Consider the following 23,657-nt stretch of genomic DNA (forward strand, 5'->3'; position numbering starts at 1 on the left):
AAATGAAGGTATTTCATTAGTTTTAGCTGCTAATTATTAAGTCTTTACTCTGCTTATGTTGCGTTAAATTACCACAGAAAAATATTTTGTTTCTTTGAACCTTGGCCTTGCCTCTTGAAATGGGAACTAAAGTTGAGCAACTTGCGGCAAAATAACGTCAATTTTGCAAGCGTTTATCAATGTTTTTGCAAAAATCTCATGCAAATGTATACGAACTATAGTTCTTTTTATGATGGGAGAACAATTACTTGTATCAATTTGCATATATTTGCAACAGTTAGCAAATAAAATTAAGAAGTACTGAAGTAGTACTAAGATTCATCTTTTTTCTGTTAATGTTTTAGAAATATATTGGTGCACATAAAGTTTGCACCATGACAACTAGCATATTTGTTGCTGTTTTATTTGGTTTGTGTGTAACTGTTAATGCCACAGCAGCTTTTCACAGGACTCGTTCAACTCTTGATGACTTGTATAGTTATCCAAAGAACCAGAATAGTTTGTCAGGTATTCCTCCAAAATCAAACGGCTTTACTCCAGGTTCTGCAGCCCAACCATTTTCACTGTGGACTCTCCGAAATGGCATGGTAACATATCCAAGTAAGGATTTCCCAAAAGGTGTGCCAATTGGATTTCATGCATTTTCCAACAAGTCTGCATTTTTGGAGTGCATGTGGACCAATAGCAATTCTTTGACTGATTTTGTTGAGACTGCTCCATTAAATGCTCGCTATGTTTTTATGACTTTTGAAGATAATGCGTATACTGTGATAGCATGGATGGAATCAGTGTTTAAATCTGCTTTAATGAAGTCTAAGCTTTCGAAAGAGCAACAGGATACTTTCCGTAAGCAGTGCTACTTTGTTGTATCTTCTGTTGATGACCTAGGTAATTGGATTCCTTCTTTACTAAGCTCATGGGCATGCGACGGCCATGGCTGTGGCTATGATCAAGTACAGTTTTATTATGCCGGTTGGAGTCCCCAAATCGTCACCTCAAAACGTCTCGATGCCAGGTATGACTGGGCGTTCAACCACCAGTGGAAACCAACTAGTGCAATCTTGTCAGCAGTGACAGATTCTTGCTCGACTGAAAGCCTGAAGTCATTTAAAAATGGGACAGTAGCAGTACTTAGTAATGAATCACAAGGATGCTCCATAGCTACAAAAGTGGCCAACCTTCAAACTGTTGGTGCTGCTGGGATTATTGTTTATTCTAAAGCTGGGTCTCCTGTGCAGGAGTTCAACTGCAATGGTGATGAATGTAATATAATGATAAACATTCCTGTAATTAGCATCCCATATAGTCACCAACTAGTTGTTGCTCTGTCTATGGGAAGTCCTGATGTAACAGCCACTTTGCAGACAACAAGCTCTCCCAACTTTTACTTTACCATTGACTGCAATGGCAATTTGGCAGAGGCTGGTTGGTTTCTTTACCCATCTTTGGAGTTTCTTGCCTGGCAAATGCAGTGGCTTGAATATAAAAGTAACTTGCAAAGCAACATATCTGAACTGACTGACTATGTGGTACCAGTATTTAACGGCACAACAATGCAAGGTAAGAGTGGTACAGGTTATGCTACAGTTACCCTAAATAATCTTCACACGTACCAGTCACTATATCTTGACATGCAACTTGGATGTCCTGGCACAATGGATGAGGATTGTCCTCCGTGGGATCACACCCCCACTCTGTATGTGTCTTGCGATAAATCATCAACCAGTTGGACTGAAATTGGTAGGTGGATCACATCATTTCGTAGAAAAGTCGGTCATTGGCTGACTGACATCTCTCCCTTGTTGCCTGTACTATCTGTGTCTCAAGGTGAAACACAGGAATGTACATTTCAACTTAAAATGACAGCCTGGTGGGCAAAAGCTTGGGTTGCAACTTTAAATTTAAGATTTGTGCAAAAACCACATTCTTTTGCGGTGTTGGAAAAATGGTCAAATAATATGGTGGGGCCATATGCATACTCTGTTGTACCACTATTTCAAGGTGGCACATTTGATAAAACTTACAACCAAAATTACAAACCGTACCAGTTTGAAATTCCAAGTGGTGTCAAGGCAGTTCAAATTTATGCTGTAATAACTGGACACGGATCTGACAACAACAACTGTGCAGAATTTTGTGTAACTTCTCACCACTTTTCAATCAACAACAAAACTTACATTAGAACCTTCACAAATGCTGGTACTCCTTTGGGTTGTGCTCACCGTGTACCTCAAGGTGTAGTACCAAATGAACACGGAACATGGTTGTATGGTCGCGATGGTTGGTGTGATGGTCAACAAGTTAATCCATGGGTTATTGACATCACAATGGATGTGAAATCTTCATCATCAAACACTGTTACTTATAAAGGCCTGTTTAATGGTAAAGATCCAAATCCAACTCAAAATCCAGGAGTTATTAAAATGGTTTCCTATTTAGTGTATTACAAGTAAAGTAATGAAAATACTTTTTGATTTTTTGTGTGTGTGCAATTGCAGTAAATTAGATTTTTTGAATTGCTTGTAGTATATATGATCAGTTCATCTTTTTTGCATTTAGTATTATAACTTGTTTCGTATGCAGTTTATCGTCCATTCTATTTTTTTCATAAAATTGCTCAAATTGTGAAACTTGATTGTGTATTGCCTAACTGAATACATTTATTCATTACTTTTCAGAAATTGCTAGGTAATGTTGCAATAAAAAGAAATGACATCAAATGTGCTCCAATTTGGCACTAAATTGATTCCAGTCTCAACTACTTTTCTTCGTACTTCTCTAAGCTATGCTGTTGTCAATATCAAACCAATCGTCCCAGGACGTATCCTTTGCGCCATACCTGTTTTGTTTTGAATAACCATTAAATTGTGACCTAAAGTTTGTTAATTTTATCGTTGTTGCAGATTGTTTAGTGAACCAATATTCTATAGACATTGTAGCGTTTTAACATTGTTTCATTTGCTTACAAGTTGCAGGAGTGTCTTTGGATGCCATTGAAATGCAATACCGTACATAATGATTCCATTCCACTTGGATTGGTCACTTCAGTTGCCTTGGATCGGTCAACTGTGTTTGTTACTATTCTATTACCTTGGCGTATATATTACCCCTTGACGACTGATTCAAAGATGTACTTGTTTGTCCTTTGCGTCTGGCAGAACGTTTTAAGGATTTGAAATCGGACGAGGTTGCTGATTTATTTCAATGTGCTCAACGCGTTTCAACTGCTGTGGAAAAATTGTATGATGCAACGTCTGTGACTCTTGCAGTACAGGTAAGCTGAATGTTTTCCAGTGAAACTCAATTTCTGCAGATTAATCCTCTTTAACATGATTAAAATGTTATCACAATTTAAACCAAGAGCAGTTCTGGCCAAGGACAGAAAAACGAGGGAAGAAAGATATCGTTGTGCATTGCAGCTATGTTGTCTATTGTGTGTTTGTTCGTGAACGATTAGACTTACTTTCTATACTTAACATAAACAGTATTTTTGCAGGACGGGCCTGAAGCTGGCCAAACTATACGTCATGTGCATGTCCATGTGATTCCGCGCAAAGCTGGTGACTTCTTTATGAACGACGACATTTATGTTGAGGTGAGCTGTGAGAGATATTAAATCGCATAACATTTCGTTATGTATGTTTACAACCACTTTAAAACCAAGCAAACCCTTCCTATTCCTCCCAAGCTTGTTGAAGTCACACACGTGGTGTCGCAAGAGAGCTCCCTTGGTTACCATATTTACAATGTATTGTGCTTGATCAAATAGCTTCAGAAGCATGACAAACCTGATGCTGATGGAACTGTGAAGGGTTTGCGGTCGGTGAGAGACATGGAAGAGGAAGCTGCCAAATTAAGGAAAATCATCGAAAGCACGTCTGTTTGATCACACTGGATCAGAGTTGGTTGTTGGAGCTATTGTTATGTAGCCCTGCTTATTTCATGTATAGGTGTGAGTTGCGCAAAAATGCGAAGTTGCCTACAGTTGCTGGAAACTACTTACACCAGACTTTGCTCTGGAGTGGCGACTTCAATTATCAATATTCTTGACCGGGGTTGTGCGGTCTTGGGCACAATGGGTCAAATATATAATTACCCAATTCTTGTCGCATTGTTGGATTGCAGAAAGTAGCATTGAGTACTTCGATGTATTTAAAGACACAATAAGAAGTGGTATCGCTAGCTGACACTGCATTAAAATAGTTTAGCATGCCACACTTTATGTGAAAATCAAAACGTTTTTGCCAGTGTTTCCCAAAGTCTTTTTTCATATTCCTTCCCTTACAAACCAAAATATTTGTTGGTTTGTAGCCTACCCAACGAAAATCACAAAAGGTAGCAATCACTGCAGTTACAACAACGGTTCTTTTGTGTATTGTAGACATTTCTAATGGTACAGTTTTTAAAGTCTTAAATAAACAAACATTCAAACAAGAACTTTTTTATTCGCAGCTTTTCCTTCCCAATTTCCCCTTGCCACAAATGTCCTCCTAGAAATTAGAAATTCCTCTCTTAGTGAGGCATAAGTTCCCCCGGTTTGAGAACCAGTGTCATAGACCTTATATAGCAATGGTTCTCTATACTTACAAAGCGGGTAACACTTGCCTGTGTTCTCTAAAAAACAAAAAAAAAACTCCACACTAACCTACTGACCCCGAAAAAAGGAATATGCCGATCTGGAAACTACATTGATGAATCAAATAGGATTCATGCGTTGCATTGTTTAGTTAAAAAACAACTGCACTCAATCTTGGTCTTAAAACACAATGGTGTCGCAAATAGCAGTTTAATATCGCACAAGAAATGGAATACTCGACACCGATGGAATACACGTTACTATATGTGATGTCAGGTAATATAGTAAGTACATGACGCTTTGAAGAAGGCAGCTTGCAAGTGTGCCCATATCGACTTGTAGTTTAAATCTAGCAAGAAATAGTGTCTTATACCCCCAAACTATTGTGGTGTAAAATCAAGCAAAACTAATTGCAATAGTGGGTTTTCACGTGAAAAAGTAATCTGTGGAAATAACAAAAAAAGAAATGCTAGAACCTTAGTTACCTAGAGTGAAATCGGCTTAATATTTCGATTAAAAGTAGATTGTTTGAGTCAATAATTTATCCCATATACCAACAATGCAAAATTCACAAAAAAATGTTGTCTGATACCGGCTTAACACTTTGACTGGATGAAATCATTGGTTTCATGAGAATCAAAATTTCTGACATTTATAAAAGTCGCAGCAATGTGCCCGTTTACATTATACGAGCGCGAAAAAATGAAAAAAAAAACAATTCTAATTCTTTTTCGGTTAAGTGCAGTGCATGGCGTCGCTGTTGCAATAGTCGGTGGAACAACAACATCGGCAGACGCTGTTACGTTGGCCCGGCCGGCATTGCAGTCGATTGTTGTTGAGGAAATTGTTTTCGCACGCTTCGGCTTGCTTGCACGACTTCGTGATTGCTTGCTGGAATATAAGATAACGTTCACAGGTTACGTCTGGCCTCGCAAGTTTAAAAAAGAGGAAAACAGGTCGAAAAATGATGTAATCTGTTTTGCACATGAAAAATTGCTGCTGGCAACCCGCACTTTTCGTTTGTTTTTCAACCTACGTGCTACATTTTCACGGTCAAAACAATTACAATTTGTCTGCATCAGATTCCAATTTAGTTGAATCACTGTGATATGCGACACACAAAGAGTCGTGAACCTGCTATTAAGTGCCACTCAATAATTAATGCAAGGCTTGAAGTGGTAACGTTGCGCTTAACGTGAATATTTTCGGCAGCGAAGGCTATTTTTAGCCTTCCGCTGTGCCAATTTAGCCACAATCACTTGAGACTGATACATGAAGGTGTCGGTTTACCTGATACCGGCCACCATCTGACAGCACTTAGCATAACTTGGTCGCATCCACTAGTTACTATTAATTTCATTTGCATACCTTTCCATGGTCGATTTGTCTGACCTCGCTTTGACAGATTTCTCCATAGCCACATAGCTTCACATCTTTAAGTCTGCTGCACTTGTCTTCTGATTCAACGTTGTTGCACGTGTAACACTTCACCCCTGCAAATCAACACACCGTACCTTATGAAATAACCTCGACCGACCACGTTCGTTACGGCTTAGCACGCAGAGCCAACATCCAAAGATATCTTGTGCCTAACGGGAATTGTTCTTCTAGCAGTTTTATAACAAATAATCGACGTTTCGATTTTCCAGACACGACGCCTTCATCAGGATAATGGCATATTTTGCAAGACAAATTTCTAATGGCAACAAACCACACAAAATACAGTGATAACAAGACCGTGCAGCTGCAAACTCGCACCAACGGAGTGATAAAACATAGTTCAGTGGTGTCAAAGTGGCCGACAACTGTAACATCTTGTGCTTATTTATTTAATGGCCGATGTAAAGCTTGCTGCTTTTGCCTTCAGCAGTAGGGGTAAAAAATGACTCTGTTCGAGAGCAGAAGCTGTTTTTGTTCGAGAACAGAATAGGACTTTTAACTGTTTAGTTCTTACCACGATGCAGAGCAGTCGGCAGAGTTATGAGTCGGGTCATGCAGTTTGGCTTTGGTTCAGGATGAAGTTTGAATAAAACAGGCTTGCTGATTCGGGCATGACTCGGCCACGTGGTTTTTGTCATAATTTTACCCTGGGTAATCTATAACTTTTCAAATTTATCTTTGAAAAAATATCAGGTTTCAGGTCGTGTTTTCGTGTCCCATTTCGGATTCCGCTTAAAGAACTCGGGTGAAGAGTTCTCACAGGTCCCATGAACTTTACACTTAACACTGTGCCTTCGGGTCTGTTTTGTCTTTAAGTCACAAGTACTCCGTAGGAGTTATTACTTTCGCTGAACAGTTATTGCTTACATGCGTAACACAAAAGTATTAAGCTCAGGACCCGTACAAAGCCCAATCGACAAATGAGACATTAAACGCACAACGCAGACTTGCGGTAAATGATACTGTTTGTGATTCTAATCACCGCCTTATTGTAACGATTCCACGCAACCCACACATTCCCATGCGATTACCCACTTTACAATATTATCAACCACTATGAATCGTGGGCAAATTTAAGCGCCTGTTCTCCAAAATTTAACATTCAAATGTAAACAAACGCTTACGCTCATTGGATGTAAGCCACTTGCTGTCTGGCTCCACGACGACAACAACTTCGGAGGCGCCGAAGAAGCAACCGTTTGTTCCGTAGTTAAGTGTAAAGTTCAGTATCGAGATATCTTGAGTCAGTTTATAGACGCCGTCGTTTCCCAGGGTCCAGAACTCGCTTGTATCGATAAGATGTTTTTTCTTGTGTGTCTGCATATTCACCTCCTGCCCCTCTCTGTCTGTTACCTAACAATGGAAAAATGTTTTAAGAGCAACGCAGTGATTTAACCATTTTAATTGTCGGTTTTCCTGGTGAATGTGCCATTTTTTCTATTTTTTTAAAAGCATCTTTACCCTCATGATTTAACACACTCAAACGTACTGTGGGCCCAAATCAGCATTTAAATAGACAGAGCTTTGGATCTGAGACGGGCATGCGAGCCGTTTTTGCACAATGTGCTCGAAAATGTGCAGGTCGAAATGTGCGCACATTTTTCGAAAATGTGCAGGTGCCAAAATGTGCAGGTCAAAATGTGCGCACATTTTTTGAAAATGTGCAGGTCAAAATGTGCGCACATTTTTTGAAAATGTGCAGGTGCCAAAATGTGCAGGTCAAAATGTGCAGGTGCCAAAATGTGCAGGTCAAAATGTGCAGGTGCCGAAATGTGCAAGTCATAATGTGCAGGTGCCAAAATGTGCAGTCGCTCAAATGAAGTATTGATATTTAACGTCAAACTATTGTTGTGGTCATAAATTGTTCCAAAAATATTAGTTATAAGTTATGACCTATAAATTAAAATCGGATTTAAGAGAAACTTGTAAAAATGCATGTTGTGTTTGTTAGATATGGCAAAGCGTGAAATTATCTAGCATTCAGGAAATAGGAAACACTGTTTTTCAGACTAGATATGTACACGATCGTCACCTCAATCGGTTTGACTTGATTGTTTTTAATTTAAGGCCTGTTAGCTTGTAGCCTGCCCAGCTTCTATAGATTTTACAATTAGACAATAGTATACTCATATGACAGTCCAGCTATTGTTTCCGTCACGCTTGATTAACACTACACGCTTGTCGGATGCTTGCATTGAGTTTGGTGCTTTAAGAGCAAGCAAATGACAAAGCTGGGCTTGTATGGTCAGATTTATGCATCTACCCTGTATAATGTTACTACGTGGTTGTGATTGTGCTGTTGGAGAGTATTTAATGTACGTTTTATCTTTTTAGTACTTCTTTAAACGCTTTGAAGTGATTTTACCTAACATATTAAAGGGTGCATAAAGTTTATTACTAATTGATTTAAAGTCTGGTAAAAATAGAACTTTCCTAACTGGCTGTATCTTTGAACTGATGTTCAACGACTTTGGCCTCGACCAGGAACTCTGGACAGACGAAAGGTCAAGCTTGAACAAAGATCATGTTTTTTTCCAAAGTTACTCATTTTAAACTGTCAACAAAGGGTAAATTTTGTGAATCAAAAATTAAGTTTATTTGAAGAAAAATTCAAGGCACCAAAACAATTGCTAGACATCATAACCACCAAGGAAACTGGTGCAGAAAACACAAGTCAAATTGCTATGATAAGTAACAAAGAGTTAGACACAACAGAGTATTTATGAGGATATGTTTTTTCAAGGCAAAAAACTAGTTTACGGAAGTTATCAAAATTGTCAGCATGTTGTCAACCATGCGACCACAGGGCCAGCTGATTTCTTTAGTGGAGCCAAAGTCTGGAGGTCTCGCTTATCCTTTTATGAGTTACTGCAACTTTTACAAAGTGCGTAAATGCCTGACAGGATGTTTACGGCCAGCCAACAAGCTAGATTTTTACTGCATTGCAAAAGTTACACTGATCCTCACAGAGTTTCCAAAAAAGACATATGTGAAATTCTAGAAGTTGCTGGACTACCATATGAGTATACTGTTATTAAACTCAAAACCAAGTCAAAGACCCAGCTGTCCAGTGATTTTTATTCAATGAAACAAATGAATTATTAGAAAGTTTTCCATCCTTTGGGTTATACTGCACAATTGACAAAAGGACTATATATGTGTCTTTGGAAGAAACTCAAATGACAACATTCAAAAAGAAAAGGACAACCACACAGTTGCCCAACTTAATGTTTGACATTTTTTATTTGTTTGAGGCTCATTTACATGACATAACTTGGTATATGGGTATTTAATTAGGTTAGTTTTGAAACCCACACAAATACTTGATGTGATGCCCTAATTTTAAGTTTGCTAAAACATTCATGTTATTGCTTCTGACTTGCTATTGTGTGGACCAGATGGCTAAAAAGACCTACTGTAGGAATATCATAATACACCAAAATATCATTAGATGCTTTTGCAAAATTTGTAATTGTTTCCTGACTAATATACAGAAACTAGATGATTGCCATTATGAACGAAAAAGGTGTATGTTTCATGTGGGATTGCAAATAAATAAACAAACTAAATCTGGTGTGAACAATTAGAGAGATAAAGAGACTGAAACAGCCAGAAAGAATATTAGGATAGGGAAAATATTTTTTTGAGACCGCTGTGGGCATTCTGTATTATATTTTTGGTAAAAAATATGTACAATGGTAACAAAACGGGTTTAGAAAAGGATAATACTGAGATGTCATGAAAAAAATGATGGATGTGCAATGCAAAAGTATAAGTTCTCACCATTTATATAGGCATCAGTTATTTACCACTGCATTTGTTTGAAACCACATTGTATTTTCAGTTATTTTTGCCCTGAAGGGTCATATTCTGTTCAGTTAAAAAACTTAATCCACTGCATTTAACAAGAAAAATAACATACCTATATAAGTTAATTGATTTGCACAGAACACTATTTAAAATAAAAATGCAGGGAAAGATATATAATAATTATGTAATTGGGACAAAAAATTGTTTGTGTGAAAGGGACAGAAAGACTTTTTTAGTATGAAAGGGAGAAATTTTGGCACCTGCACATTTTGACCTGCACATTTTGACCTGCACATTTTGACCTGCACATTTTAACCTACACATTTTTACCTGCACATTTTGGCACCTGCACATTTTTACCTGCACATTTTGACCTGCACATTTTGGCACCTGCACATTTTGACCTGCACATTTTGGCACCTGCACATTTTGACCTGCACATTTTGGCACCTGCACATTTTCGAAAAATGTGCGCATATTTTAACCTGCACATTTTGGCACCTGCACATTTTGACCTGCACATTTTGGCACCTGCACATTTTCGAAAAATGTGCGCACATTTTAACCTGCACATTTTGGCACCTGCACATTTTCGAAAAATGTGCGCACATTTCGACCTGCACATTTTGGCGCACATTGTGCAAATTCTTGCCGTAAGCCCTGTTGTTGGATCTCCCTTACATGTTATATTTAATACATTGTGTGGTCAAGTAGCATATTATTTGTTATTGGGGTAAGCTAAAAATGGTGTAGTTGATCTGGTTCTTATATTTTCATTTTTTGTTTGGTCTTCTGTGCATTTTTAATCCAATCGTTCTTATCCAAACGTAACCCATCTTTACCAACAAATTTGTTAACAGCGCCTTAACAGTGTAAAGTACCTTAAAACTCTTAACAGTGCACGGCATCATAAGACCAAGTTGGTCGAACCTCCTCGCAATTTCGTTTAGTCTCTTCTCGCTTAGAGCTCGTTTTCGTCGCGGACTTGGACCAGTTTCACTCCGCAATTCGGCCGGGATTTGACCCCCGTCTGTCACCTCCAGTCGCCCGACTGCTCGAGTGTCGAAGAAAATATTACCTCTTTGGTCTCCGTCTCGTGGTGGGTTGCTGGTTCCTATACTTGACAGCTGCGGCAAGGCTGCGAAAAACAGGTTTTTCAGGCTTGTACGGGCTCATGCTGCTGTGTCTCTCGGTTGCATATGCAAATTAAAGTAGATATTAAAGCTGCTATGCAAAAAACGGATTTAAAATGGTGTCGCTTTCAAGGTTATGTTTAGGCAATCAAAGTGCGGCGCATTAACAGCAATATCAAGCGCTGCTGAACAATGCGTTGACCTCGCATTTTCGGCTGCATGTATACTGTATCTGTCGAAGACTCGTAAAAAACAAGTTTCCTACCACCAAAAACTTTAGTTAGAAACTTTTGTATGTTGCATGTTCAACATACAACTTTTTAGTGTATATTAGCGAGTAGCATATATGGTATAGAATTAGTGCAATTAAATCCAACAACTTACGCCGCTTTGTGGTTGTGGAGGATGAAATTATACGCACAGTCATCGAGAGGGGCTAGCGGCATTTTAAAAATTAAATCCAGTGATTTAGCGTTAAGTCTAATGCCCATCATTTCACAATGCTACGATATCAGCGCCAATCCGATGTAAACAACCGTTCGTTTTATTTCACAAGTTTAACATCTGGTATCAATCTTGTTAAATGTATTTGAACAGAAAAACGCTTAAAATAAAGAGTTTAAATCAGAGGGTCGGTTCGGGCTTAGGTTTTTTTTTCATGAGAAACGGGCTTGATTCGGGCCTGACTTAACACTCTGTGTCAGTATTTTGTTGAATGAATTTATCCAGCTAGGTAACCGGTTGCTGGACCTGGTCTAATGTCAAACCGGATAATACGCTTTGTTCAAGACCAATTGTCTATTGTTGTATATTCTGTTTGCTGTATTTGTCTTTCCTGAGAATGTATAGGCCTGTCAATCAAACTTAGACCTAAACGGGCTCTCCAAAAACGATGCGGGTTCGGTCCGGGTTTAGGGCTTCCTCTTTCGGGTTCGAGCCAGGCTTGGACTTCAATTTTAGACCCGTTTGTAACACTGGTTTGACTGTCACTTACCGAAGGCTGGAACCGATTCACTCCATATGATATCGATGTCTTTGGCGTCAAACCGACACGCATCACTGAAAGTGGCAAGAAAAGTGATATCGTTGCCAACAGTGAGGCGGTTTTGGGACAGGACGAAATCTCGTGCGCGTACGTCATCAGCAAACGAGTTTATGCAATATGCGTTCCAAAACTGTCAAAAAACGATAAAACCACAATGAAAGCAGTCCAAAACTAACATATTTTGAACGTTTAGCGATTTTTCTTGGCATTAGAAGCTAAACCAGCAAAGACGATACTTTCAAACACCACCGCTTAGCACAGTGGTTCCCAACCAGTGGATGTTTAAAACTAGCGAGGAGGAATTTACTTTTATTTGTACATGTGGTTTTTAAACATACATTTTAGCTCAGGGATTATAACCTGCGAAGTTGATAAAAAACTAAATTTTGAATAATCTTTGTATGGTTTAGCATCTGCTATATGCAGACTATTGGGAAGAAATGAGAATGTATTAAATTGCTAAGTGAAAAATTCATCGATATAAAGGTTGAAAACCACTCGCACCATATTATTAGATTTTCGGTACCCGCACTAACCTGAAAGACAGGAGGCTTGCAAGGCAACCGCACTGTGAGTGACCACCAATCATTGGCTGGTCGCTGCCGAGGTAACGTGATCCGGCCTCTGGCGTTTGAAATAGGATCAAATGTGGGAAGCTCTGTAGCAAAATATACCCAAGTCAATTCATTGTACTTGTTGTAGAGGAACTTTGGGTGCAGATTGCAAGCCCAAACGTTTTGTAGTGAGTTGTAAATCTTGCTTGTAATCCGAAAATATTACCACTCTGGTGTGGCGCACCTCCACACTAACATTCATTAGTGGTAGATGTATGAAGAATTATCGGTAATAGCAGCCAACATTTTAGGATTAAGATCTGGTTTTAAGTATTGGATTCTGCGTCATATGCATAAACGTGTTAATTAAATGCGTATTACCTTTTAGTAAAACTAAAACTACATTCGAGGAAAACATATTGTCTGTCACTAAAACCATCAAATAAGCATTTTATGTTAGGATTTCACATTTCATTTTCGATAAAGATAAATATTCCATCACTTTCTAGCAACAAGACCGCACAACACTGTCGCCGTTTTGATGTTGAGCACTAATGCTTGGTTTGCAATCGAACTTAAAACCAAGAGCCCTATAAAAGCAAGGGCCGGGGTATCATTGATAAAATTTTGAAGAAATTTGATAACGTCTCGTAATTGCCACCGGAAATATAACTATACGCAAGGTTATGGCATTTATGATATTTTGTCGGCAGCCCACGATATAGCCTACCTGCTGCAACTAGCAATTAAAATTGATAAGCGGGTGCTAGGTGGATTCAAGGTTAAGTGTTAAATAATTAAATCTCTCAATGTCAGGTTTATTGAGATATGATTGCAGTGCTGGCAATCTGGTATTTCTAATCCCTTGAACTGAGCTGTTTTAGTCCAATTTACTTAACCTAGTTCGCAGAACAGAGATTTGTTACGACATTGTAAAAAAATCTGTTTTCCATTAGCCTATTAGTCAATACTTTCCGAACGTGCGTTTTCATGACCAGTGCATTGCACAAGTCGTGACTGCGTGACATGCTAGAAAAGTTCATTGAATACCACAACAAACAATTTCAACCAGTGATTGTAACCTTTCAAAGGCTCTGATTCATATTCAAAAAGTTTGTAACATGCCACAAAAATTCGACGCAAACCATCCAAAATACATTGAAAAGTAACAACAATCCAAAACAAAAAACAATAGCAAAACAAGCATATCAATTTGGCGTTGTTCGTCTTGACACAAAATTAAGCTTTCCAAAACGTAATCCTACATTTGTTTGTTTTTTAAAGCAGCCTGAAAAGCAAGATCAGCAGTATACATTTTCTGCTTTTAATGTATTGTTAAATCAGACCAACAAAAATTCGCTTAGTACATACGCAATATTTCTGTCTTTGGTGACTAAAGTGAAACTCAGTACTACCTTAAAATGTAATATAAACTTTGTAATAAACTTACCGTTGCTAAGGGCTGCGTAGACATACTGTCCAATGCAGTGTTGCACCTCTGAAGCAGTAACGTTCTGGACTCTTAGTATGTTTGAGCTGTTCAATTGCCTTTGAAAGCAATCCACACAGTCAGAGATTTCCAACATGTCACGTGTTCCCATACGGACTTGTGCACAGCTCTAAATAAATAAAATAGTTAGAGAAAATATTAATTTGAAAATAAGTGTCTTATAAGTTACAATTTGGTGTGTAACCGTAAGTTAGTTTAATTTATTTAACTAAAATCTATTAATTTTCGACAATTTTCCTAGTATAGTCGATTGGTTTTAAACTATGTGCCACAATAAATCCCGAAGCTATAGGTTTGCTTTATAAAGCATATTTAAAAATTCTCTTAGATTAACACCTCAAAATCAAAAATTTTCAGCTATATCAAGCCAAAGTTTTAGGCAACACAAAACGGGTAAACACCTGATGATACAAAATGGATACATTAAAGTTTCGTTACTTTTCTCTGCAATCGCCATTCTTGGAATTGAAACACTTGCAACGGGTAATTTGCATCGGAAATTTCCGATTCTAACATAGCAATTTGACAAGACTCGAACATCGACCGGCTACGACATACTGCAACAAAATTACGGGGCTAAAATTGCAGGGTGAAATCAGACATTGTCGGGTTTGCTAAACTGTTCACAACATACCAATCATGTCAATTTGTTCGAGATCAGGTGCATCATTAAAGTTCATACAGAGGTTAGACCAGTGGTTCCCAACCAGGGCCCATGGCCCCCCAGGGGGACCACGAGCTGTGTTCCGGGGGGCCACGCGCGTAGATTCACAAGAAAGACCCACTAAAAGTCATTTTCACTTTAACTTTTGTCCCGAATTTAATCGACTATTTCACATACTATTTGTTTATAGTGAGGTTTATCACGCTCATTTACTCTATTAGACCTGTTTCAGGCCAAAATTAATACCGCATTCCAACGCGAGATTGCTATTTACATTTTAAGGGGGCCACATCCATGGTAACTTGAAGGCCAATTATAAATGTCAAAATTGGATCGCGGGCCGCACATGTGCATAACACAAAGTGATTTTGCTTTGTTTCTTACCAAATATGCTCAACTACAAGTATAATTCGTATTTGATTCTAGCCACATTTTGCCAGATCGCAGATAACTAGCATCATGCGCATTATTCAGCTCAAAAATATGTAATAATTGGACTCGTTTGAAATCCAAGCGTCTCTGCGGGCTTTAAAGCAAGGGTGGGAAACGTACGGCCCGCTAGCAACTTCTAAACGGCCGGCGACCGCATTTAAAATTCGTATTTTTTATCGGCTGGGTGAACTGTGTTATAGAGTTGTGTTAAAGTTTACTGTGTGAGTGGGCATGATTGTTAGTAACGTTGGGCCAAGGAAGTCTGTATAGTTCACTTAAATTTGTACATTGCCACTTCCAACAAATACGAGTTTAGGTAGAGTTTGTAAGGTTCAAAGCAGATTTTTAGCATCTGAAACGTGTTTTTGTTTCATTTTTTATCCTAATGTTCAATTAAAGTTAAAGATACCCATTTGCCAAAAGGGATTCAGGAAAATGGTATCAGGGGCCTTGTAATGAATATAATTTTTAAACCCACTGCTCATTCCATACCGTGATTTGTCGTCAAACTTTTGAAATCTAATGTTGAAACAAAAAAATTCGGCCTTGCATAATGCAAATCTTATTGAACAAAAGTTAAAAAGTGTTATGTACAGAGGAACGGTACTTTTACTCTACGGTTGCTCTTCATGATAAGGACTCCCTGCAATGTAAAGATGAAACCAGAGTATGACTAAGACACGATGCGTTTAGTTTTAGCTTTCTTAATATGGTCATGTCACGTTCACTCAAGGATTCGATTTGTAATGTGTATTCAAATTTGGGTAAACCGTTTAGGAAATGCCTGAAATGACATCAGGCGGATTATTTTGATGTGGAAGTCAAGTGCCGAAAATGATAGGTTCTTCCGTTCTTCATACCAAACTACTCAATCAAAATTATCAACAAGGCCTTTACATGGACAAATGCAACAATAAGTACTTCCGTGCTCACGAGGTTTTTGTGCGTTTAGCAATTACAAATTCACGATCTTAAAACTGTCTCGCAACGATAGGCTTGCGGAAATGAAGATTTTCAAAAAAGTAAGCAAACCGATGTCTGCAAAGTCCGCTCTGCCCTGAAGAGTCTTTTGTGGCTGACTCTGTTAATCACCTACTCGACAGACCCACTATTAAACCGCTAATATACGCTTATTTGGCGTCTAGATGTGGAGTTTGAGTCGGAAATGAACTAGTCGCCATCGATGAAGGACATTGCTTCTTAAACTTATAAAGTTTGTTTCACACAAAAGAACCATTTGTTTTTGCAGCAAATGCAAAAACGAACCACTTACGTGTACACAGAGTTTGCGAATCACTGACCAAGAAGCCGTGTTTGGCGATGAAATTTATTTCACAGGGCCATGTTATACTGACGTTGTTTTGAGTCCATATCGTATGACATAAGCCAAGCTGTTTGGCCAAGAAAAATGGCCGATTCAAAAGGTTTTAATAAAATGTTTATGTAAGTGTTTCAAGCGATCAGGTATGACGTGTAAATAAATTAAAAACTTTATATTCTTGAAAGGAACAAAACGAGTAAGACTTATATCATGCCAGTTGTAACTTTTGCTCTTCGTGTTTCAAACATCCAAACCAGTCTCATTGGAATTTTGTTGGAAAGAGCTTAAATTTTACGAAGGGAACAGAAACTGCAATATTCATTAGGAGATGTTTGATTGATTGATTGGGGACGTATTGTTTTCACAACGTCACACTCATTTACTATAGCAAGCTAAACTTTAAGTATGTTTAACACTTGTGGGGCATTGGTTTATGGAGAAAAACTTTCGGATCAAATTTTCCCTCAAATTTTTTACGTTGGCAAGGGGTAAACAAGACAACACATCTTTGGGACGATTTGTAATGTTTTGACTATGTCGGTTTGATTGATTACGGCGGTGCTTGCGATGTAGGCTAATTTGGAAATATGTAAATACGACTCTTGGTTCGAAGACGAGATCTAGTCCTTAGCTTTATCCTGCTTGTCGACAAAAATAAATTTCAAGGAATTGATTGCATGTTGACGTTTGTGTTTTGCTGCCCGAAACCGGTCTGCTTGTCATCAAGTTCTTGATCGTATTTGGCCTCGATATCGTTTTTCCAACGACACTTTACATGTTTCCCACATCCGAAAGTAATAGTGTTTATGCATACAGATCCAGCTTTCAACACGATGTCATCAAATATAGGCATAACTTGCATTTCCGAGAAAGATAAGTAAATGAGAGAGGATACTGCAATGTTTAATTTGCTTGTTTGTTTTCCACGTTTTTGTCATAAAACATAACGAGGTTTATAATGCGATGTGGCTGTTTTAAGCTTCACATGAACAGGATATCCGAACGTGATTATGAAATCAGTCAAAATGTGGATACGTCCGGCATCTTTTCAACCACGTAAATCGAAAATTAGTTTCACCAAAAAAAAAAGATTCACACACACCACTTTTTTTTCGCTTTTGTTGGTAATTACAAGATAGTAAAAAGTGTAGATCTACATTTTTTGTAGGTAATTAAAAGATATTTAAGGTAAAAAGTTAAAATCTAAACTTAATTTTGAAAACTAAAACTCATGCCCCTTTAAAGTAAGTAGTATATCGTTTTTTGTTGGTAAAAAAAATGTGAAGATCTACACTTGGCTAAATTTTGAAAACCAAAACTCATTTTAGAAACTAATGTTAGCTAACTAAATCACGATTAAAACTCAAACTTGATTAAATATTGGTCCAAACATTAAAAACGATAAAGATACAAAACCAACTCTGATTACCAGTGAGCAATCCATATAAGTGTTCCTATACCAGTCCTTGATGTGAACAGCGATGGCTGCGGTGCTTTTTCCCAGGCAGAAAGCGAGTTGTCGGAGCCAGGGTTTGGTTTGCCCGGTGCATCCTGTAAGACCACTGAGGAGGACCTCTTCTTGTGTAACTGACCTCCGCTTTCGACAAACCGAGGAGCGACAACCTAAAAACATTGAAAGTTAGGCCAATTTTTAACTTAAACGTTTTTGTACACAAACATCGTATATGATGTATGCAATGATGCTGTTTTATGACATGTTACAAACATGGAAAACATACATTTTACTGTACATTGTATATGCTAAAGGTGGGATTGTGTCGTGTGGATGATCTCCACCTCTATAAGTGGGTTGAATCTACTACATCTACCTTTACGGGGCATAATTCACTTGTTATTTTCATTTATTACAACTATTGCTCTTCCAGCAGTTTTTAAAAGGTAAATGTTATACTATACGATACTTGCATACCAACAACAGGCTATTTATTTTATCGATTGCAAATTAGTGAGATTGAGGTAACAAGCAAGGTGAAGTAAAAGTGACAGGAATGCATTATGCTGTTTGGATTAGTAAATTTTTGTGTTTTCCCTGTAACACTACAGATTCAATTCTGAACATGAAAGAATATGAGTAACACTTGGCTATTTAACAGGACAACACAACAAAATCTACTAATAAGCTACGAGGTTCAGTGCTTGTGTCTCTGTGGCCAGACAAATACATTCAGATTGATCGGAGATACCGGCAACTGTCTTAATTAAAAAAACGTTTTCGTTAAGTGCCATGGCACCCATGCACTACGTACTTTCACAACGTATCTGTTCATCTGCTCCTTCAGTTTAGATCCTACGATAACGCAGGTTGCATGCATGTACAGCCACGTAGATTTAGGGTCCACGATTCGATATTAAACATCGTTTTTTACAAAATGTTTCTAATTTTCGCAAACCTAATAGCGGATTTAAATGAGTCTTAAAAAACTTATCACTTCAATTGCTCACAAATACTTATGCTGTGAATTTAAACACACGTTTTCTGCTTGACAATCATTATTTCACTGATGATGACTAAAGTAATTTCGAAACGTCTGAATAGTAAAACGAATACGATATATGCAACTTCGATGGGAATCTCTTTCTTAGTTAACCATACGTTTTTGTCATACATATTCGTTCTATGAGGGAGTGCTAAAATAGGCCGACATTAAAGAAATAAGAAACAATGTTGTAAGTTTTAGTCCAGCGGTCAAGAAACTGTCATTCGCGTTGTTTCGATACCACAAACCGCAGTTTTATGTTTTGTGTAGTATTTCAAACATATGAGATACAATAATGACCGGTGTGTAAAAATGCCTGTAAATATTTGTTCACGACATTTGAACCTCTTGTCAGCCCACGTAAATCGGTTTTCATCAAGTCGGTTCTACGTAAAGCAAATTCACGATGATTCATATTTTTAAGGTTGTCCAGTGATGACAAATAGCAAAAATATCTTGCTTAATGTCAATGTATTTTTCTTACAATAACATTCTTTCTAAATTTATTCTATTCCGTATGAATCATTTGGGAAAACGTTTGTAAACCTTGCAAAAATTCCGTTCAGGTCTTTGCTATGATAAGGAAGTTGCAGCCAAAAATCAAGTTAAGTTATGCATTGCTATAGGCTAATAAAAAAAAATCGGCTTAAAAAAAATCGGCTTGTTACAAAACCTTCATAACCACAGAAACTCGAATCCAGTCCAATTTGTTCGTGTTATAAAAATTGTCATATGCGCCAGACAGGATAAGTATACACCCAACATTATTGTAAATCGTAAAAATACAAATTATGTGGTTTTCTTACAAGTATATTCGCCGAGTTTACCACAGCAAACAGGTTTTGAAGTCATTTCGATCTGAACGCAAATGAACAGTTCTTTTACGCTTATTACAGTACAAATCACAGCGAAAATTCGGTATTTGTCATTCATGGAAAAGAGGAAAATTGCAACACCCCAAAGGCTCTAAAACAATGGTTTTTACTGTTTTGCATCGCGAGACCCTATTTTTGCAACCAAATGTAACTTACGAGTCCTTTAAATATTTTATTGCTGATAAATGTTTTATTTTGTGGCTAAAAATAGTGTTTACTTTTTAGTTTTGTTTATCAAATGCCTTCGTGACCCCCAATAAAATGGAAAACTACCCCACGAGGTTGTTACCAACAGGTTCAAAACAACTTTTTTCTGTGGAATTAATTAGTTGGCAATTACTTGTCAAAACAATAACCAACGTAAATAAATATTTTTATAACTTGTCCGAACTTGTTTTTTGACACACAGACAAGAAGTTATCGTCTTGAGGGATTTGCTTCGTGCCAAACGAAAGTGGGGTTAAGGAGCATTAAATCGGTTCAATCAGCAGCCGCCAGACCAGTTTCGCCAGTCAGTCACGTTCCACCTTGTGTTTCCGCATTTTCCGGCAAGCATTTGCGATATTGATCGTTCATAACGACGAAGGCGCATTTATCGCTCCGGGCCGAATCTTTTCGCTTGTCTTATAGCGCAATTGTTTTGTGCAGCAGGGGAATCCCCAATTCGAACGCGTGCTGTTTGTTTAGTTTTATGCCAGCTCGGTGTGCGGCATCATTCTGTGCATTGTGCCAATGGCAGCGGCGCTCCTGGGTGTGGTTAAGCCTTGCATTCATTTGTAAGTCGCTGTACTTGCATAATTAATACCAATGTGAAAAACCTGGTTCTAAAGTTGATTAAATTGCCAAAATCCGATAGGAAGTTTACAAAATAGTAAAAAGAGTGAAAACATATTAAAAGCTTACCCCACAAAGAGCGGACATAACAAAACCTAATTTCTGTTAATCAGCTTGCACGAAAAACACTTAAATTTAGAAAACACTAAAAGTAGAAATGAAGTACTTCTCAACAATTTGTTTGAGATTTAGTTTCAGCTGCTCGTGCATGTATTATGAATCTACTACCGCTATGATTATGTTTAGTTGTGTCACCCACAACATGTGATGAGGAATGACTTTTATGGCCAGTCCCAAAAACAAAGTGCCACAGCCTGGCTATACCAGCCCGTACGACCATTATCTTGTCAGTAGTTGCACTAATGAGACCTTAAAGACGTGTGTGCATTGTTTGTAGCTACTTTTTGGTGGAGAGTAGTGTTAACTTTGCGAACTTCGCTGCGTTTGCCAATATGTAAAGTGCCAAGGTTTTCCGATCCCATTGGACAGATGAAACTTAAAACCAAAAATAGAATTGTCAATGCCGACGTCTGGTCGCAATTACTCAAGACCTTGAACGGTGTCAGAATCGTTGCCAAAAGAACGCCGCGCTGGCTCCACTCTACACGAATTGCTGCAACGTGCCTTGACCGTTAGTTTAGTTTTCCAAACTTTCTACGCCCTACAAAGTGACTACGCCTGATGGTACTATAATACTGTTATAACATTTTAAATTTACTATTGAGCAAACTATGGACGTTCTTGGTGTATCAATACAAGAAACTAAGACTTATTAACTGAAGATAGAATATTTGGGATCTGTGCGGCCTACTTTTCACATTAGGGCAATCGTGTTTAACATGAAAAAGCATGCTTATACATTTAATATCCACAATAAAAGGTAAGAAGTTTCTAAAAAAATTGTTAAAACGTAAACGCCCGACCTAGCAAAATGACAAAAAATCTTTGTACATGACCTTTTAAAATTTGTGTCAAAAAATTTCGAACAGTTGAGTCCTTAAGTGGTTATAATTCGGCCTTATAACAAAAGCCACTGCAGATCGAAAATCGTTATGGCTGTTAGGCTGAAGGCGTGGTTTACCCTTTTCCGTAACCCTATAAGTTATAAGGTATAGAAGCAACCACAGTTAATTTTACAGCCGTCTTTCGATATTTTTTTGAAACTAGAAACTGCATACAACATAAAATAAGTTATCATCAAACTCTATTAGCTTCAATTTAAAAAAAAGTTATATTCCAATAAGTAGGCTACATACAACACCCTAAACCTATTTGGCAAATTTGTTTGAAATATTATGTTTATTCCAGAGTTTTGTACACTGTTGTGTACTGTTTTTGGGATGATATTCAAAACGACCGAAAAACTTGGTGTTGTAGAGGTGTATTTAAATACATTGTACTTCAACCAAGATTTTTAAAAAGTATATTTTCATACATTCAAAGCACTTACCGGAAACTGACTGACTCCAACCGACGAGCAATACAACAATCAGCAAGAGTAACACCTTAACCGAATAACTTTCCATACTTAACTGCTACTGCACCTGCTAGACAAAATAGACCATTGGTTTATTTCCAAAACTTCAGCGGTCGACTTCAGCCAAAAACCCATCAGTTTCGCGTGAACTAAAATCTGACATTTCTTCGCGTGTTAAGCGCTGGAGATACGTAACTCAACATGGCTGCGTCATATTCCCACGAAGTGACGTATTATGCGCCGTCGGCAAATGTGATCCCACGTGTGTCGGCATTCTCGGAAGTGAGACTGGCCTTTATAAGGCGCGACTTAATAGGAATGCTAACTCTTTTGTCTAGTTTACTGACCCTTGTCAGAAGACCATGAGGTGATAAGAATTTTGCCTGTCTGCTGTGTGGATTTTATGGACCAATGAAAGAATTACCACCGCTTGTATACTAAATGTATTTGAAGTTTGCCCCATAAAAGAATGAATAGCGCTTCAATACTAAACGTATTTTAAGTCATACCAACAAAAGAATAACTAACTGCATATCAAATTCGTTTTTCAGTCAACAAAAGAGTACCTTCCTGCCAACAAATGTGGTTTCCGACATACTGAAACATTCCTTTAATTTTATTCCTCAACCTTGTTGGCGACCGCAACTACATCAGGTGGACAACGTTAGGCTCTCCGCAATTTCAACCAAAGTGGGTGTATTTATCGGCAAATGCGGTATGGCCGTTTTTCATTAGGAAGGTGCTCGTTTCGCCTGCCGCTGACTCACTACAGTGATTCACAACCGGGACTTCCAGTTGTCCATGTAAATGCGGCTCTGCTAAAGGTGAAAGCTGCAATACAAAGTGCCTTGGATCGCGAAGTTAAAGTTAAGAATCAAAGAAAACTGTACGACTCCTTCTTGACCATAACTGCAAAGTTACTGGCTATGAATCATCGGCAAATGTTGGCTGTCACGTTTATAGTGATGGACTTTGTCACGATCTGTGGAATGCTCTGATAACGCTAAATAACCAAGTTTACATACAACACAAGGTTTGACATTGATGCTTTGCCTTGACGAATAGGCCGTTTGATAAGGAATGTCTCAAACCAAGCGTAATTAGTGTACAAAGACAGCATTTGCAACCGAAAAGATTACATCTAACTATAATTTTTACTCATAACAATTCTCAATCCAGGTTATATTTATCAAAAAATATGTAGCTTTGTGAAAGTTGCGTTTCGCTGCAACTTTGTTTTCACTGACATATTTAATTTTATTAAAATATATTGAGTTTTACATGGTCATATAAACCGCTACTTGTCTAAACTGTTCTGCCAATTCCAAAGTTTAAATGTCACAATAATTTGTTTTAACTTTGTTTAAAGCCCGTACACCAAAATTTAGCAAATATTTCAATGATAGCAAAAAGTGTTAATTCTCGCTGTTTAATTTATTGATAACCTAATTTATTGAAGATATCTTTAGCTATAAACTCTAATACTGC

The 23,657-nt window shown here is 37.9% G+C and overlaps 3 protein-coding genes across 3 annotated transcripts; 2 read left to right on the forward strand and 1 right to left on the reverse strand.

Annotated features, from left to right (window-relative positions):
• The first annotated feature begins 326 nt into the window (after positions 1-326).
• Positions 327-2,681, forward strand: LOC145225231 (uncharacterized). The gene has a single exon (XM_080091919.1). It carries the CDS (start codon positions 375-377, stop codon positions 2,451-2,453), a length of 2,079 nt encoding a protein of 692 aa, XP_079948045.1. The 5' UTR covers positions 327-374; the 3' UTR covers positions 2,454-2,681.
• Positions 2,682-2,702: 21 nt separating this feature from the next.
• LOC145225235 (bis(5'-adenosyl)-triphosphatase-like) lies at positions 2,703-4,437 on the forward strand. The gene is made up of 4 exons (XM_080091922.1): positions 2,703-2,821; positions 3,129-3,274; positions 3,497-3,595; positions 3,770-4,437. Exons 1-4 carry the CDS (start codon positions 2,710-2,712, stop codon positions 3,884-3,886), a joined length of 474 nt encoding a protein of 157 aa, XP_079948048.1. The 5' UTR covers positions 2,703-2,709; the 3' UTR covers positions 3,887-4,437.
• Positions 4,438-4,770: 333 nt separating this feature from the next.
• Positions 4,771-22,266, reverse strand: LOC145225232 (uncharacterized). Its single transcript, XM_080091920.1, has 9 exons — positions 22,143-22,266; positions 17,915-18,108; positions 14,009-14,177; positions 12,541-12,662; positions 11,954-12,134; positions 10,708-10,964; positions 7,141-7,369; positions 5,945-6,069; positions 4,771-5,467 (listed from the first exon to the last, which is right to left on the reverse strand). The coding sequence occupies exons 1-9, from the start codon at positions 22,216-22,218 to the stop codon at positions 5,312-5,314; spliced, it is 1,509 nt and encodes a 502-aa protein (XP_079948046.1). The 5' UTR covers positions 22,219-22,266; the 3' UTR covers positions 4,771-5,311.
• Between the last annotated feature and the right edge of the window lie 1,391 nt (positions 22,267-23,657).

This window comes from Phallusia mammillata, chromosome 4 (genome assembly GCF_965637545.1).
Source record: "Phallusia mammillata chromosome 4, kaPhaMamm4.hap1.1, whole genome shotgun sequence".
Lineage (NCBI taxonomy): Eukaryota > Metazoa > Chordata > Ascidiacea > Phlebobranchia > Ascidiidae > Phallusia > Phallusia mammillata.